General features: G+C 34.5%; 1 protein-coding gene across 1 annotated transcript in view; it reads left to right on the top strand.

Moving 5' to 3' along the window:
• Window positions 1-18,070, top strand: part of LOC118196613 (QRFP-like peptide receptor) — a 165,223-nt gene that overhangs the window by 125,171 nt on the left and 21,982 nt on the right. Inside the window, exons 2-5 of the mRNA XM_085812046.1 lie at window positions 3,536-3,769; window positions 5,920-6,080; window positions 9,103-9,313; window positions 16,128-16,323. Of these exons, the coding sequence (XP_085668172.1) occupies window positions 3,537-3,769; window positions 5,920-6,080; window positions 9,103-9,313; window positions 16,128-16,323 (801 nt within the window). The 5' untranslated portion in view covers window position 3,536. The remainder of the gene's footprint in view (window positions 1-3,535; window positions 3,770-5,919; window positions 6,081-9,102; window positions 9,314-16,127; window positions 16,324-18,070) is intronic.

Below are 18,070 nucleotides of genomic sequence, written 5' to 3'. Positions count from 1 at the left end.
GTAAAAGCTGAACTACATCAGATGATATGCAGTCTCACATATTCATTGCTATAGGACAAAAAAAAATAATAATAATACAGTACGTAAAAACAACACGGAGACAGAATTTTTCAAGACGGCAAAAGGGATCTATAGCGTGAAATACAACTGAGTATTATCATAGCGCTTTACTAAGCTCTTTATTTCAAGCCGAATGGCTACTACCTGACAAACAAAATGCCACGTCATAAAGAAATGTTCAAATAAATGAATAAATAAACTTCTCAAACAGATAAACTATTTCAGATAGGTACTGCTTGAACAAATTAAATAATTTTATACAGATTAAATGTTTTAATTTTCCTCCCAGTAAGATAAAATAACTACAAGATATTTAATAAGAAAAAGAGTTCTTCGTTCTGGGCGCTACATCGTTGAATTTGACATTGTAATGATTCTATATGTTCTATGAGTATCCGAATAGCACATGAGATATTGTGAACCAATTGTTGCTAATTGGAATCTACAGTTCATTTTCTTTTCTTGAAGGTGGCAGTATATTCACCCAATATCAAACAATCTTGCACAAATTCTAGATTGGCGAGAGATCAAGTAGTGGCAAAAAAAAAAAAAAAAAAAAAACCTTAAAAAGGTACTTTCTAAGGGAAACTGGTTCGCATTCACGTTACACCTAGGAAGAACCTCGAACCATGATTTAAATCTAAACCGAGTTACAGGTATTCTCGGTCTTGTTATTTTGGCAATTAGTGTGTCCATCGGAATCATTAGATAGCCAAAATAATTCAGTAAAATATTTACCTTAATTTTTTTGAATGACTAAGAATATTAATTTAGAAGTCAAACAACAAAAATCTTTCGAACTTCCACAGGACTAGTTTCGATGGTTTTACCGAACCACCATACTTAGCTGTAAAAGCGTAAATGAACAAGATAAGATATAGTAATTAGATAAGATAAGATAAGAAAGACTGAACAGGAGTTAAGCTACTGGTGCCATCTGTTGATGAAACGAGAACTAAAATATAATTTCTTTGAAGGCTGAAGGCAAAGATGGATTGGAATAAGGGTCGTTAACCAGAACAGAAAGATTTTTTTAATGTGAAATGCCTCTAAAAAGTCCAGTGGATTTTCTGAGCTGAGCTGAGGATGATGGTTCGGTAAAATCATCGAAACTAGTCCAGTAAATATTTGAAAATATAACGCTGATTTTTGTTGTTTGACTTCTAAAGTAATGCTTGTTCGGCGTGTTATTGTACCTTAATTGACTAAGAATATCTCACCAAAATTCTTCATGATCAGTACCTGTACTAGAATGTTTAGGCCAGTGATCGCCAAACCGTCGATCGCAAGCTACTAGTAGTTCAATACATTTTCAGTAGATCGCATTAAAACTCCGGTTGCTAACTTTGATTCCTCCACTGAGCTGATGCTGATGACAGGGGCAGCTGACAGCAACTGCTTGTTTCTCCCGTGCAGCTGCCATTGTCAACTTCATCTCATAGTTGATTGTATACCCGTAAAGTTGTGCACGTTAATTTTTCGTGTGTATATTAGACATTTGCTAATTTGGATAGCTTGATTTACGCATTGGTGCTGAGCTAGATCTATTCTAATGATATCGTGTTCAAGCAAAACGCAAAAAGCGTAACACTCATTCGGGATGGAAAACTGATTACATCTTTACCCAGGTAACGGACAAATGTGTGTGTTTACTGCACTATGTTAAGTGAATCATTTGGAAAGAAAAGAGAACGTCAAACGTCACTTCAAAACCGTTCACGCAGGGGTTGAAAAGGTTTTTCCCACTGAGTTCTGTTCTAAGGAAAGAAAAGGTAAGGCAGCTAAAATTTAAACTTAATGGTCAACAATAAATTTTTTTTAAAAACATTCAACAAGAATAAAACAGCAACTGAGGCCTCATTCCGATTTTTAAGTAATATTGCCCAGAATAAGAAACTATACGAAGACGGTGAAATAATCAAAACTGCATTTTTAGAAGCTGCAGATGTATTATTTAATAGTTTAAAAAATAAATGCGAGATAATGTGCGCTATTAAATCTGTACAGCTTTCTGCAAATACAGTAATGATAAGGACTGAGGTTGGGAGTTCTGACGTTATCTCACGACTTAGAACTGACTTTGACCACTGCAATTATTTCTTCCTGCAATTTAACGAATCGTTTTATATAGTTGACACAGATCAGTTGGCCGTTTTTGCAAGAATGGTTTTTGATAATTTCGAAATAAGAGAGGAGCTGGTAAAGATAATGCTGTTAACAGGATGTACTACAGGACAAGATATATTTTTATCAGTTGAAGATAATATCCTATAAATAAGTTAGCGGACTTATCAACTGATGGAGCTCCTGGATGGTAGGCAGAGAGAAGGCATTCATGATCCTGTGTCGTAAAGACCACAGCTTTACGAAATTTCATTCTTACTGTTGTGTAATACACCAGAAGTCACTGTGTGGAAAGTAACATTTCAGAATGCAAAACGAAGAATAATATAAAACTACATTTTAAACTAACACAGTCTAAATTTAAATAATGGAATACACTAAAGAAAGCTTTCCTTCATCTGCGTTAATCACATTTGCAAGAGATGTCGATGGTTGACCACAATGATATTTAAATGCTATCTGTTTTTTGCCTAAAGTACATTTAATTAGATTCGTAGGCGGATCTAAAAACAAAAGGTTGCAAGCATCAACATTTGAAAAGTAATTATTGTGGGCGGAATACTTTTCAACTCAGAATGTAAATAAATGACACTGGTTGACTAGCAGCGGTTTTGCGGTGAGGTAGAATAAGTTCACAGATACGTGGAGAGCGACTGAGTAAGCCGTTTAAAAATGTGGTCTCGCTTGAGGGTGGGAGCCGTGATTCGTTATCCTGATCGAGTACCTGTAGCGTGGCCGTACCGTTACTACCGATCGTTATTGTGCTACTTTAACAAGGCTGTGTGAAGCCATCCAACGCAAGTGCCCTGGCAAGTTGAGTGGCTGTGTCATTCTCCTGCATGATAATGCCCGACCCCATATTGCTCGCCAAACTCAAAAATTGCAGCAAATGTTGGAAGTCTGGGGTCATCCCAATATAGCCCAGATTTAGCACCCAGTGACTATTTCCTTGTTCCGAAACTGAAGGAAAATTTATCTGCAATAAGGTTCTCTTCAGACTGTGATGTGAAAACAGCTACCGAGATCTGGCTCAATCAGCAGAGACGGGATTTCTACCACTCCGGATTATACAGTTTGGTCCTGCTTTCAGATAAATGCTTAAATATATTTGGTGATTATGTGAAAAACAAAATGGTAGAAAAGTAGGGCTCCTAATTCCCTCTTGTATTTTCTGTCTACATTTAATAAATATTTTATTACCCCTTGTAACCCTTTTCCTTGGAACCAGCGTCGTAGCTTTACAGAATGGACATTATTTTATTTGAAAGCAATATTGAAGGATCGATCAGTGGCACTGACACGCTTTTAAAATCTGGTGTACATGCTCTTAATAAGTTTTCTATTTTTTCAGAATGGATATACCGAGAGAGTGGATTCGTGTGAGTCTCAACGTTAGTTCGCCAAACAGCACAGCCATTCCAAATGTTTCTGGTGTTTGGGAGGGAATCGATCTCATATTGCACGAATATTGTCGTGAAAGGCTGACTCTCACGAACTTGCAGAACATCATTCTTGTCACCCTGTATGTAATAACGTTTCTTGTGGCCACATCTGCCAACATCATAGCGCTTATAGTCTTTTGGAGGTAAGTATGAGTCCCTTACATTATGCCCAAGATAGTAGTTAGTTTCATTACAATAAAATGCTTAGAATTTTCCGTCATAAAGTCAGGTTCTCAATTCCACTGATATTGCAGGCTGGTAAAACTATTTACAAAATGCGTATTGACCTTCTCAATTTATGATATTCTTGCACATGAATCGAGAAAAAAATTAATTAGCCTTCTTTAATTTGATTTTGTACTTTTCAATCTGTTACAGGCTGATATTTGCATATATTTAACAGTTTCTTCAAATCTAGTTGTTTTCTTATTGCTGTGATTGATTGTAACATCTGTACATTTACTACCATGATAAGATGAACCCTAGAATTAGCAGTCTAGAACAGATAAGAACATCAACAAAATTCTACAACTATTGCTGTAAAATTGCCACCTGTTCTTCGAATGACAGCCAGTAAAGACACTAATGACAGAAATATCATAGAAGATCTTAAAAAAAGAAAAATGTTATCTCCTTTTGTCTCCCACGCACTAAACAGCAGAACAAAAAAAAATCGAATTTCTTCATGTCATAATTTGGTTCAAATGGCAGACATTCATCATGTTTTTTCAAACAATTTGCAAATGGAGATGAAACTTGGTACTTTGCTTATGATTATGTGAAAAAACGATAATTATCCACTTTGTATTTAAGGTGGGCGCAGAAACTTCGGCTTGAGAAATCTCGAGTAAAGTTCTCAATTGAAAGGGAAATTCATAAAGAATACTTTCCTGGGGGACATTTGGTAAACTTCATATTTTACAAAGACAGAATGGATAGAGTTCCGAGAGAATTTACTGTATTAAGGTTGAAATTATTCAATCTAAGAACTGTTCTCCATTCTGCTATAATGTTCCATCATACTATTTCATTCTCGTGAAGCAATTTCTGTCAAAGGAACATGACGCGGCTCTAAATAATTATTCACCAGATTTGACACCTGCGGAGAAGTTTGTTCTCCCAAAGGGAAAACGCAAATCAGCTTTCACTATTTGGATAGTATTGGAGAGATTCAGAGAACTGTAACCAGTCTTATAGTCATATAGAGCAGTGGTCTCAAACTCAAATTGCACGCTGGCCAAATGCGCGGTCTGAGAGTAGCTGACGAGCTGCATTAGAAAAGTAATAATAACAATAATGTAAAGTATCTTTTTTAAGAAAAAAAATTTTGTGAATTAAATAAAACAAATTTACTGCATATCTTCCAAAATATACATGTGAAAATTTTTGTAAAGAAAAAAATTCAAATCTATACTTATTTTCTGCCTGAAATCTAAAGACGAGCCTGCGAGAATATTTGTAATTAAAATGACAGCTAAATATTAAAATTTATACATTGACATTTATTCAAATAATTATAATACATCGAAGTAATCACTAAATAACTTACTTTTAATTTAAACTAAAAAGAAATGTACGAAAACTTCCCAAGAGAGACAAAACTAGAGAATAAATAATGACAACCTATTCTCTTTCTTTTATTTATTACATTTTTCTATAACGCATAAAGTTATATTTGCATGTAAATAATTACAAACACTGTTTCTTACTATACCTTTCAGTTACACTGCTTCATGCGTTTCGATTTTCATAAAATTTGTAACCTTGGAAGAAAGTTGCTAGAAAATATCTTCATCACCATTTGTGGATACTCATCGACAGTCTGGTTCTTTTCATAGCCTAATTAATTTTCACCTACGGGGAAAAACTCTTCCCATGTAAATATACAGCCAAATAAAGCAATTAATTTTATTTCAAAATTTTGTAACTGAGGATATTACCTTTTGATAAGTACTAATAAAAATTAATCAAATTAATTAGCTCCATTTCTATATTTTTCGCAACGTTACCCATACTCGTAATGAAAACAAAGTAAAACTGGACTCAAAACCATTAAAATCTCAACCTCTTTCTTAACATTCAAGATGTATTCGCGGGCCGCATAAAATTGCTTCGGAAGTCGCCTGCTTGAAACCACTGTATAATAGTAATCCAAAAAAAGGAGTAAAATTATTACATTTCTACTAAAATGCAGTGCCTATTTAGTCAAATGCTTATAAGCTGTTAAATCTTAAAAAATAAAAATACGTTTAAAAGTAACAAAAGTGTTAAATAATTCTTATTCGTTTTACAGGTTCCAGCATATGCGATGTCTATCCAATTCTCTGCTGATTACACTGGCTGTTTCTGACTTGCTGGTGTCACTCCTATGCATGCCAATGGCTATTGGGTTTTATACATATAAATTATGGATATTCGGTGAAGTGATGTGCAAACTGGCTAATTACTTACAAGGTTAGAAAATTTTGCTCAGATCAATAAGATTTAAGGTTAGAAACTTTTCCCAGTTTATTAAGATTTAAGGTTAGAAAAGTTTTCTCAGGATAGATAATTTAGACAAGTTTAGAAAATTTTTAAAAAGGAGTTCATGTCATTTCAGGAAAAGTCCGATTTTGTGTCAAAATACCTATATTAGAACAATTCTATATATAAATCTAATACATATCCTAAGTCGCGCTTTCGAGACATGAAAAACGCAATTTGAATTTAGTCAATCGTCCCAGTAGAAAGGGAAATATAGAACTGTCCCTTTTTTTTCCCCGCAGTGTACGTACAAAGAGTATAAATGTAACTTTGTGTGTGATATACTATGTTGTATATCTGTATTTTGTAATCAGCATATTCGAAACAAATGCACACAGAAAAAAGAAATAACAAGAATAAATTGCTTATCTATAGGATAAGTAACACAAGCTCAAAACGGAACAGCTACCTGTTCTCTGATTTACTGGAAGATACAAAAAGGAGTGGAAAAACACGTAGGGTAATAGCAGATGATGTCGTAATACTGGGAGTTGGTTTTATTCCCAAAAGTGCGTAAATCAGATACATATAAACATAGCACAAAAAAAAAAAAATTAAAGAATTTTTTTTACACGCGTTGTATTAAAGACTCTGTTAAATTTGTGCAAATATTATTCTTTATTATTTTCCACTTTTTTAATGATGATTGTTCTTCTGTTATTTATAACGTGTTCTTATTGTTTTGAATACCAGTTTAATTTACCTAATCACATAAACTTTGTTTCCGCGCTAAAGTGCTAACAGATAATGGTAAATTATTACTATTATTTTCACATTAATAATAATACGGGTTATTCCTCTTTCCCGTGTTATTAAAAATGATTTTGAGTTAATCATGGATGTTATTTCCTGTATTACTTCGGTAAATCAGGAGTTAACTGTATTTCGGTTTTACTTGCTTCATAGCATGCGAATGGGATAACTGTACAAACGTTTCTTAGTTTTCCTCATACCAACATAAGACAGGCTCCCATAAAATGCCCTCCACGAAGGTACATCTCCCTTTACACAAACAACCCTCATTTGCTTTGTCGTAATCCAATAAGTGCAATCTAGTCCTCCACGAAGATATCTCTCTGCTGGCAGATTCTTATATGCTTTTACTTAATTAAAATTAACCAACCAAAGATTTGTTATAATGTCATTTATCACCCTAAATAAATTCATTCAAATTTTGAGAAATCAGTTTTTTTAGGCATGTAAAGATAATTTTGGACGCTACCATATGTAAACAAAAGAGTTTTCTACAAGCAATGCTCATAATATAGTGCAATGAATACATCTTATATAAATTACTCTTTAGAAATAAATGATGATGTCGTGTCTATGAAAAAGTGCAATTATATAGCTTCGAAGTTGTCAAAGACAGCTTTTGCAACCTCGGCAGCTCTATCAGTATAAATCAGGTCCACTGGGTCTTCAATGCCGATGTTAAACAGTCTGGCCTAGATTGCTGGGCAGCTGAAGATGTGATGGTGAGACAGTGGGATGTCATTTGTGCAATGAGGACAAATGTTGGTGTAACTACACTGTCCGTCTGCAGAAATTCCATCCCTTTTAAGTGATTTGTCCTAAGTCTGGTTATAATAGGCGATATGGCTCTGTCACAGTTCAATTCCAGGATGGAGTTTCCTTTAACTTGGCCGATTAGTCTTTGACTGGCAACTGCATTGGCATCAGCGAGGGTTAGGCAGTTGGATGGCTGAGGAGAATCACGGGATGCCTTTGCAAGCTCATTGGCCTTCTCATTACCAAAAATATTTACATGAGCCGGTATCCATTGTAAGATGCAGGATCTTTGGGCAGCAATGATTTTGTTTGCGAGTTCAATGATCTGATGACTGAGTTGACATTTGCCCTTCTGGATCACTTGCAATGCTGATCTGCAGTCAGAGAAGATCATGATGCCCTTGGAACTCTGATCTTCCTTAGAGAGATAATTACAATTCATAGAAAAAGAAGCTGCCAGAGCCTCGAAGAGATTGGACTTCTGCCTGTTGGTCCTCGGGAGGTATTTTACTTCCCTCCTACCACCCAAGGATAAACCTATGGAGGCATTCCCCGATCCGCCACCTGGGGACGCGCTCTCTAGTCGCTCCCCCGAGAGTTAGAAATAAATGCTTATCAAAATTATCAACTAGATAAGGTACTTAAAACTGTAAGAGTAAAAATATATCCTGAAATATCATGATATATGAATTATTAAGAAACATGTAGTCTTTAAATACCTCAAAATAGTACATTACTATAACCTGAATGTTGGTGGGAGAGAGAACAAAATTAACATAAAAATTATCAAGAAGTGCGTAAATTTGTAACAATTTTTAGTAAGCACATTGTTTATAAGAACAAGGCTGAATGCATTAAAACAGATTCCTTCAGTTACTGATTAAGTAACACGCTGGTAACCGCCCAACTGGTAGAGTGGTTAGCGTCGCTGGCTGCCGTTCCGAAGGGCCCGGGTTCGAATCCCGGAGAAGGCATAGATGTTTGTAAATGTATAGTGTCCATGCGACATAGGGGCACTCTAAATATGCGCCTACCCGAAAGTCCTCCCGAGAGGTTGTTGTAGGGAAGAAAGATGGGAGACCCTCGGGCTCGTTCTCCTGGGGTGCTCTCCATCAGGAGGAACTGAGCTAAATTGCACTGTCAACTGTAAGGAGCTCAAGGCTGTTGCCAACGAGAGGCGTATCTTGCACTCCTTGCTACGAGGAATTTCGTGGGCTTGGGCTGACTATCGGTCGGACAAGTGAGCATTAGTCAACAACATACTGCTATATTTTGAAAAGTAAGTCAAAGAATGACCACCGTTTAGTACCTATTAAGGATTGTATTTTATGTTATTAATTAGGTATTTTATTTTACTCGAAATTCCACCACATACTGAACCATTTATATTTCATCTGAAACTACTTGTTTTGCTTCGCGTTATAGCAAATCCTTTCCTTTCCAGGTGTTGCTGTAGCAGCCAGTGTCTTCACAATGACAGTAATGAGTCTGGACAGATACATGGTCATTTGTCATCCCATTGCCTTCCGCAAGCATCTCTACCGTAGGCATGTTGGATGGAGTATTATTCTGGTCTGGCTGCTGGCGTTGTTACTTTTCGTACCAGTTCTGATAGTCCGGAAGACACACGGCATTATTCTCCATGCTGGGACCAGGTAAATGAGAAACTGATCTCATAAACTTGTGAAATTTTGTCTTGATGATTTTCTCGTGAAACTTGGCCGGTAGAAACTTGAAAAATACTATTACAAATATCGTTATAGACGATATTACTATTCTTATGTCAATTATGCAAAAAAAATTATCTTGTAGGGTTTATTTTAACTAAGCTGTTATTTCTTATCTTCAATCTTTACTTCATTTCTATTGTTTCATCTAGTGCACCAATAATGCAAAAGAATTTTTTATTTAGTTTTACTAACTTAACATTAATTTCTTTCCGTTATGTCTCGTCTCAACACATTACTCTCTCAGAATAGAAGTTTCTGAAAACTGTACGACAAACGGCGTAAGTTTAAACTAGGATATAATCTTAACCAGGATCTCGGTACAACTCTAGCCATTGCATTGCTGTTCATTGTAAGGTTTGGTTTATTTGATTATGGCAAATTACACGAGGGCTATTTGCCTAAGATGAGGGATGCCTTCGTGAAGAACCTTCTAAGGGAAACTGGAACATATACACGTTACACATGGAGAAAACTAAGAAAATGCCATGAAGCCGACCCTTTCGCCGAGATTCGAGCCCCGAACCGTGGACGGCTCTGAGCCGTCCACAAAGTAGAAAATCATGGCAACCAAAGTTAGATGATACAATAAGTGTTAGAATCCGTCTGACTGAAAGGTACTGCAAGCGTGACTAAATTTTTGGAAATGGGAACCCGTCGATGGCTTATTCACAAAGCCTACAGACCGTTTCTTCTGCTGTTTGCTCCGATTGGTTAAAACAGGAAACGTAGGGTTACAGAATCTAGTGCTTGGCTGGCGACTTTTAGTTCATCGCCTTTACAATTTGCATTTGAGAGTCGTGTACCAAAAAGTGGGCACAATTCATTGGCGAAACCGCAGTTCAGTGGTAACGAGCGCGGGAAAAATTCTCATGCTTCTAGATCGCCGGTTCTATCCCCACTCGTAGCCTTCATAAACTCTGCTTTGCACGGATTAATTTTTATTCTAACTTTATTGAATGACTTTGTCATTATTTGTCTTTTCGCCTTCGGGTGTGGTGTTAAAAATTAAACGCCTTTATTTTTTCTATTTTTGTTAATTTTAATTTTTCTTATTTTTATTTACTGGTTTGTACTCTTTGTAGTAGGTACCAGTAGCAAGATTACTATCCAAGATCCCGAAAAGCATTTCAGTAGAAATAGCGCATAATGGAATAAAATATAATTTTAGTTATACTTACTCATAATTTAGGTAAAAAGAATAGGTATCCGACGCCCTTAAATGTTTACTGAATGTTTTCCTTTGGTTAATTTTTTAATATTCCTTTATAAATTAATGCGCTATGGAAATTTACACAACAGAAATGACGAAAAAGTGCGTATGCTATCTCCTTGTAAACACTTTTTTCTTGTAAAACAATTACGTACTTTTAAAAGTTTAAATTCAAATACAAATAAACTATTAATAATATCAGTAGATTATTTAAAATATATTCCACACAATTCCTCTAAGCTTTCATTCATAAACTAAAATAATATCGAATGAAATAACGTTTGTTTTGCGTTAATTACTACGCCTACAGGGCGATAACTCGCCATTCCAAATATGACCGCCAAGCAGATGTTTCCTCCAATGAGAGCAGCCCGTAGAGAAATGGTCTGTAGGCTTTGTGAATATGCCCGTCGATGACTGTAGCTTAGTTGTTAATCGGTGCAACTGGTAATCGGCAAGAAGGCGCTTTATTTGTTTGGTTATTAAGTTGCATATAATTTGTTTTGTTGTTTGTTTTACTAATAATGCAAGTAGTATATAACAATGCTCTTTGACCTCCAAGTTTCAGAGACCCACCATTGGCCGAACGGTAAAATCGTTGAACACTGGTAGTTCTGTCCGAGGTTCGAATCCCGCGAGCCGCCTGGCTGCATTTTCGAGGTTTTTCCCATGTGTAACTTGTATGGAGCCAGTTTCCCTCAGAACGTCTTCGACGAAGGTATACCTCCCCTTAGGCAGATAGCTCTTGATGCTTTGCCATAGTTAAATAAATGAAACCTTTTTAATTTTGTTTTGCGTTTCATAGTAAGTATTAAAAGGAGCGATAACGCACCAACCGTTGTAGTTAACTTCTTATGGTCAGTCATTAGGTTTGAGAACAAGTAATGTTAGTTAACTAAACATCTTTGGAAGTTATAAAGTTAGTTAGTAAACTTGCGAGAATTTAAGTCTAGAGAAATAGTTCGCAACCTCAGCCCGCCGCACCGAAACTATTTTGTTGCCATCTTATCTTTAGCGCTAATGTGTCTTCGACTAAAATTAATTTAGTAGTAGCGGAGTTGTGGGCTCAGATCGTTAGAGTTTAAATTTAAATTCTATCTTTTGTTTTGTAATGTTCCAACCTAGAATGTACAGCTAAATGTGTGGAACCTTAAGAACTGGTAAGCGAATAATCGCTTAGTTCAGAAAGATAGAAACGTAAACTTGCGAAGGGTTAATTACCCTTTATTATTCAAAATAAATTTAACAGTTGACTGCTTCTTGGAGTTTACAGCAAAGCCTCCACTTGGATTTGAACTCAGGAATACTAAGAATAAAATTTAACTTAACTAAAGAGATATATCCGAAGCTATCAAGGTTCTACAAGAGTTGGCCCCTTAATGCTAACTAAACAACAAAGCTATCAAGGGCCTGAAATAAGGCCGAGCGTAGAAATAGCTTTAGAGAGAGTACAGCCGAAAGGCGAACGCGCGCTAGTCAGAATCTCTAGCTTTTTAATAAAGTTAGTAGAACTTCAACTTTAAGTACTTGCACTTCATTTGCATTTAACGGCGATTCTGAAAACACGTTCTGGAAGGAAATTGTAAGCTGAAATTTAGAAAGGACAGGAAAGTAGCTTTAACTAAAATTAACTGTTATAACCTTAGGATAAACCTTACAGTTTAATACCTAAAATAGGTTAAAAAATGTTGCCCTTGCAACTTAAAACGTTATTGCCAATCGAAACGTCAAGATCAATTCTCCCTCCCCGTGAGATTTATTTATGAGTTCATATGTATATGTAAATAAGAGTAATAAGTATGTGTAAATAAAGAGTTGAAGATATTGTATATCCGTAGATAAAATTTTATTCGATCTCTGGCCATCTGAATCTACTGAATTTTGTTTACCACTTTAAAACCAAATGAATGTCGGCAGTGTCATTCAATTATGTCACTTCAATTTAATTTACATTAGACACGGTTTAATTTACATTGAGCCCTCATAAGCATTTCAGTACAAAAGATGCAATTTCCGTGGCTGCGTTTTCATGAAAATATTAAACAGAGCAATATTATAAAATTTCTTACGAAAAATGTGGCCAAATATCCGCGAAGCAAAATTTTATCGAAGGAGTAGAAAATACTGATACTCCAATCACCAAACATGCTGTGTTGTGGAAATTGGTTGAAAGTCTTCCTTCGAACAATTCATTATTTCTGTTTTCCGAAAACGAATTTATTGAATGGATTGAAAAAGTGATAAAAATGAAAAACTGAGGAAGAGTCAGATGACGAAATGATAATATCCTTTGAATAATCCTTTGAATCCACAGACAGCAAAAGAAATAGAGACCGACGAAAAAGAAATCAAGATCACTTGGCATGAGCCTGGTTAATTAAATAATTAAATATTAGAGAACTAATAATATTCCTAATGCCGTGGAATAATTTTTTTTAAATATCTGATGTGAACACCACATAATTTCCTTGTACGACCTATTAAATTATACACATTTTTTTTTTTTTTTTTGCTGCACTTCATTTATTCTTATTTCCTCGAATTTCATTAGAGATATATTTCTTATTCAATTAATTCAGTTCTCACTTCGCGGTATATATTAGGTCAGTCCATAAATTCGTGCGCATTTTTTGGTAAATTTTTAAATAATATAAAAAAACACAATTTAACATTTTAATCAATTATATATTTTCCTCCAATATCTACAATGTCTCGCCATCTTACAGGCAGCTTTTTTATGCATTGCTGTAGAAAGACTCTGGTTTTGATGCAAAAAAAAACTTGAAAGTTCGTTGTGTACATCCTGTTCAGAATTTAATTTTTTCCCAGTAAAAAATTTTGTAAGGCACGAAATAAGTGAAAATCACTTGGGGCAATATCTAGGGAGTAAGCAGGATGTGGCAAAAGCTCCCAATTAAATTCACTAATTTTTTTGCAGCGTTGTTCGAGCGGTCCAGCGTTATCATGATGAAACAACACTTTCTTGATATTCACCAATCGTGGGCGTTTTTTGATCAATTCTGAGTTCAGACGGGAAAGTTGTTCACTGTAAACTTCTGAATTAATCGCTTCATTTGGTTCTAGCGGTTCAAAACGTCCTGAATGGGGTTCATCATCAATGCTGCTTTTTCCAACTTTAAATTTTTTAAACCATTTCTGGGCAGTCCTTACACTAATAGTGTGTTCAATATGTACACTACTAATTTTTATAGCTGCAAACCTGGCAGATTCACCACACGAAAATAAAAAATGTAGCTTAGTACGTTTGTACTGATTATCTATATTTATCTTCTAAGGGTACTAAAATGGGTTCGATATTTACGAAAATTGGTGATAAAGTGAATAATATGTTAGTCAAACGATGACAAGTTTCAACAGGTTCAAAACTGTATTGTTTTAGTAAATGCGTCATAGTGAATTCCACGCATACTCTTAATGCGCACGAACTTATTTACTGACCCAATATAAACACATAAAAGCTCAAAACATCTTCATTAAAACATCATTAAACGGCACATAAAATCTCAAAGCATCTTCATTAACCCTTTCTGGCACGCAAAAAAAAAAAAAAAAAAAAAAAAAAAAAAAAAAAAAAAAAAAGGTAGGCTGTTGAATTAGGCCTATAGGAGTACACAAGTAAAATTTTGTGAAGATAGCACTTATCTTTTACTGGGTGTGCCCAAAGTGGGCACACTGATTGAGTAGAGCTTCGAAAAGCGTGCTGAAACGAACATTGTTGTCAATGAACTGTCGATGAGATGCGGAGAAAAAAAGAATACAGACTCTCAGTTGTCCTAGATTATCGGTGAGCCCTGTGTGGGCACATCTAGTGTTCGCCGTTTGATTTTAGGTAAGATTTCAAGGTAAAAATTGAAAACTAATATAGAATAAAGAGATTATCATACAGCCAAAAAAAAATAACATAGAAATTTCTTTTCAAACAATTCCTTTTATACCCTAAAAAGAATCTGGAAGATTTCTTTGAAAAATGAGGGTCTTAAAAAACTAAACATGGCTAAAATATATGGACTGTTTTGTGTTGAGCTGCCATCTGCTATAAATAAAGAAGGTTCAGAGTAACCTATAGTAACCGATAAATCCTTTTTCATTCAGTTTTTCTGCGCGTACAGAAAGAAATTTTTAGATAAGTTCAGACCGGACACACTGTGCCGCAAAGGATTAAAAGTTGTAAAATACAGAAAAATATAAAACACCAAATGCAGTTAAAAACAAATATTTTTACAGTTAAAATTAAGAGTTTCTACACAAAAACAAGCAATTCGACCAGCAGACATAAAGTTAAATTAAATTTTTCCGTGCACAGAAGTATTATGATATAGTGGTATTGATACATAAAATTATAGTAACATAAATTTAAAGCGCAGTGTTCTTAGTGGCAACTCAGAGTTTAAAATAACATATAAGCCATATCCTAAAGTAATAAATGATGTAAACAGTTTTTATGAAATTTCAGATGCTTTGTTAAATATTTATAAGCCACGAAACGAAGATTTGTTTTATAATGTTATAAAAACAGCTATTTGTACGTATATTCAAAACTTAATAATGACGATCAGCGGAAGACTGTAGCATTCATTGTAGTACAACTCTCAAATCTTATTCGTGAAAAGGAAGGTATTCGTTATTCATCACATATCTATATCTTCTACCTTATTTGGTATTCTGTTTGTCCCTATGTATGTAAATGTTTTAGAAGTGTAAGCAATACCGATTGTGGAGGGCTCTGAAACATCTTAAAATTTTGAAAATAATTTTGCAGCAGTTTTTAGGGTATTATTATGTGTTATTCTTGACTGATCTAATGATGATTCCGAAGTTAGTACTCAAAGTTCAGAACTGCGTGAATTATATATCATATCTACTTATTATTTATTATGCTGAATAACTACAGTGTTTCAAATAAATAATGTTTGAATGGAAACAAATGTTAAATATCAAGCTGTTTCAATGAACATTTTTACGAATCTTGTCACATTTGCTATGCTATAGAATTGTTTATCAAGTGCACGTATTGCAACAAAATATGAATTATTTAAAAACAACTTAAAATTTAAAAACAAATTTATAGTAATTGTCTTACATCTGAAAATATAAAAAGAAACCCGCTCAATTACTATAATGTTAATGTCGATGCTGGATGAGGGGGATTTTTAACAAGCGAAACAGTCTCATTTGACTTACACAGCATTAACTAGGTGCGAGCGCGTTCTTTCCTTTACTCTTTACAAGTGACGCCAAGATGCCAGTGCCAAGGCCTTGTTCTTTCGGTGGTGACGGTGCAACACACAGGTAGGAGATATATAGTTTTTCTTCATCCTGAAGCAGTTCTTTCCCTTAATAGTTTATAGAAGAAAGCAGGTCAAACCAGCGCTGATAAAAAACTGCCACATACGACTTTGGGGATGGAGGTAAAAAACTGAATGTCAATGTAAACAAACTGAAATATTTTTAAGAAAAATTCATGTAATGTCTGAGGGTAATGTCTTAACACTTTTGTTATTGTCATAGTCGTGAGTTATCTTTCGTGTATTGCGTGGAGAATTGGTCAACATCATCGGCTAGAGAAGGTTTCGCCTTTGCGACGTTCACTCTTGTCTTCGTGATTCCTGGAGCCACCATGGCTGCTGCTTATTGCAGAATAGGAGTAAGGCTCTGTGGAAGAGGAAGCGGTCTCAACAGAACAGAAGGACATGGTAGTAAACAGGTATCGACATTTTTTTTTATTGCTATTCCATCTGATTTAAAAATTCAAAAAGAAATTAATAAAAAAATACATTTTTCACATAAAGTATCCGGGCATTCTTTACACTAGAGACTTTTTCAACTCTTACAAATTCGAATTAGACTGAGAATTTTAATTTTGTTAAGGGAGAGATGATACCGGAAACGAAATTATCAGGCAATCTTAAAATATTTTCAGACTATTAGGTTACGCATAAAAATAGTTTCTCTGTTTTATGAAGATTTGGGAACATTTCCAAATCTTCAAAAATCTCTGTGAAGATTTGAGATTCATAAAGATCTTCACAAATCTTTGTGAAGATCTGAGAATATTTAATTTACAGTTAAAAAACTAGAGAAAATTAAATCAAGCATTTGGGATTAGCAATCAAGCATCAAGCAATTAAGCATTTCTTTATTAATTGGATAATATTTTCTGCTCTTCGGAACAACAAAAGGTGCTTTAAGAGCAATATACAATGTACATAAAGGTTTACTAATTTTCATATATATTAATTTCTTTCAAAGACTTTGTAATCGACTTCCATTATGCTCGAGAGATTAATTTCAAGTTTAATTTGGCAGAAATTTCTTAAAATTTTCTCAGAATTCAGAAATAATACCAAATTATTTCAAGATTCATATATTGATAATTAACAATAGCTCAGTCTGAATAATACTTGCAAATTCAATGAATCTGCTGTGCAAAGAAAGAGTTATCGGATAGACAACAGATTCGACAACCGGTTGTTTAACGTGCGAAATGATGATGATGTTTAAGTTCAGCTGAGTATACAAATAGGATGAGCGCCAAATATTCCTTGAAAGTGGATGTAGCATATATAAAAGGAACTGTTAAAAGCAAGTCGTGAAAAGTAAAGTACACTGCGAAAACAAAAGGGGGTGACAGTTCTATATCTCCCGTTCTACTGGGCCGATTCGCGACATTCAACTAGTATTTTTCATGTCTCGAAAGCGCAACTTAAGATTTGTATTAGATTTATATACAGCTTGTTCTAATATAGGTATTTTGACACAAAATCGGAGTTTTTCTGAAATGGCATGCCAATTGTTTTTCCATATTTCAATTCTACGACTCAAATTACGCCAAACTGCCATGTTTTGTAAAAATCGCACGAGTAGTTTTTTTTAAAAAATAAGCTCTCAAAATTTTAGCTCCTCAATATTAATTGAGTTTGGTATATATTTATAATAACCTTTTTTTTTTTATTAAACTTATTTGATTCTCGCCTTCACCTTCCGAAATTTAGGCTCATTCCAAACAACACTCGCCCATTTGCCTGATTTATTTTTTAAATTTGTATTTTTAAATAATTTTTATAAATTTTTCGAAAAAAAAAATTGAATTATAATCTAGAAACGTTTTACCATAATCTTAAAGTAGATGTATTTTTAAGCATACCTGCAAAACATTATAGCTTTTTATTCAAAATTTCCGAAGATATACGTGAATTGATTTATATATTGGTGCGTTTTGAAATTTGGCATATTTGTTGAAAGCGATAATAGTATCAAATGTGGTTTAGGCACTTTCTAAAAATTATTAGAATGTAGAAACGCTTTGACTTTTTTTCAGCTATTGCAGAATGGAAGGGAAAGAAAATTAGGTTGCCATATATTAAGAAGTTCGCCAAGTGAATTATTCTTGACGCAAAAAGAAAACAATGTGCGAAGATAAATTTTTGAATTTCTCCGTAAATTTCGCACCA

Source organism: Stegodyphus dumicola, chromosome 1 (assembly GCF_044657685.1).
Source record: "Stegodyphus dumicola isolate Sdum_Otavi_A_Nest chromosome 1, ASM4465768v1".
In the NCBI taxonomy this organism is placed as follows: Eukaryota; Metazoa; Arthropoda; class Arachnida; order Araneae; family Eresidae; genus Stegodyphus; species Stegodyphus dumicola.
This window is presented reverse-complemented; position numbering and strand designations above follow the sequence as displayed.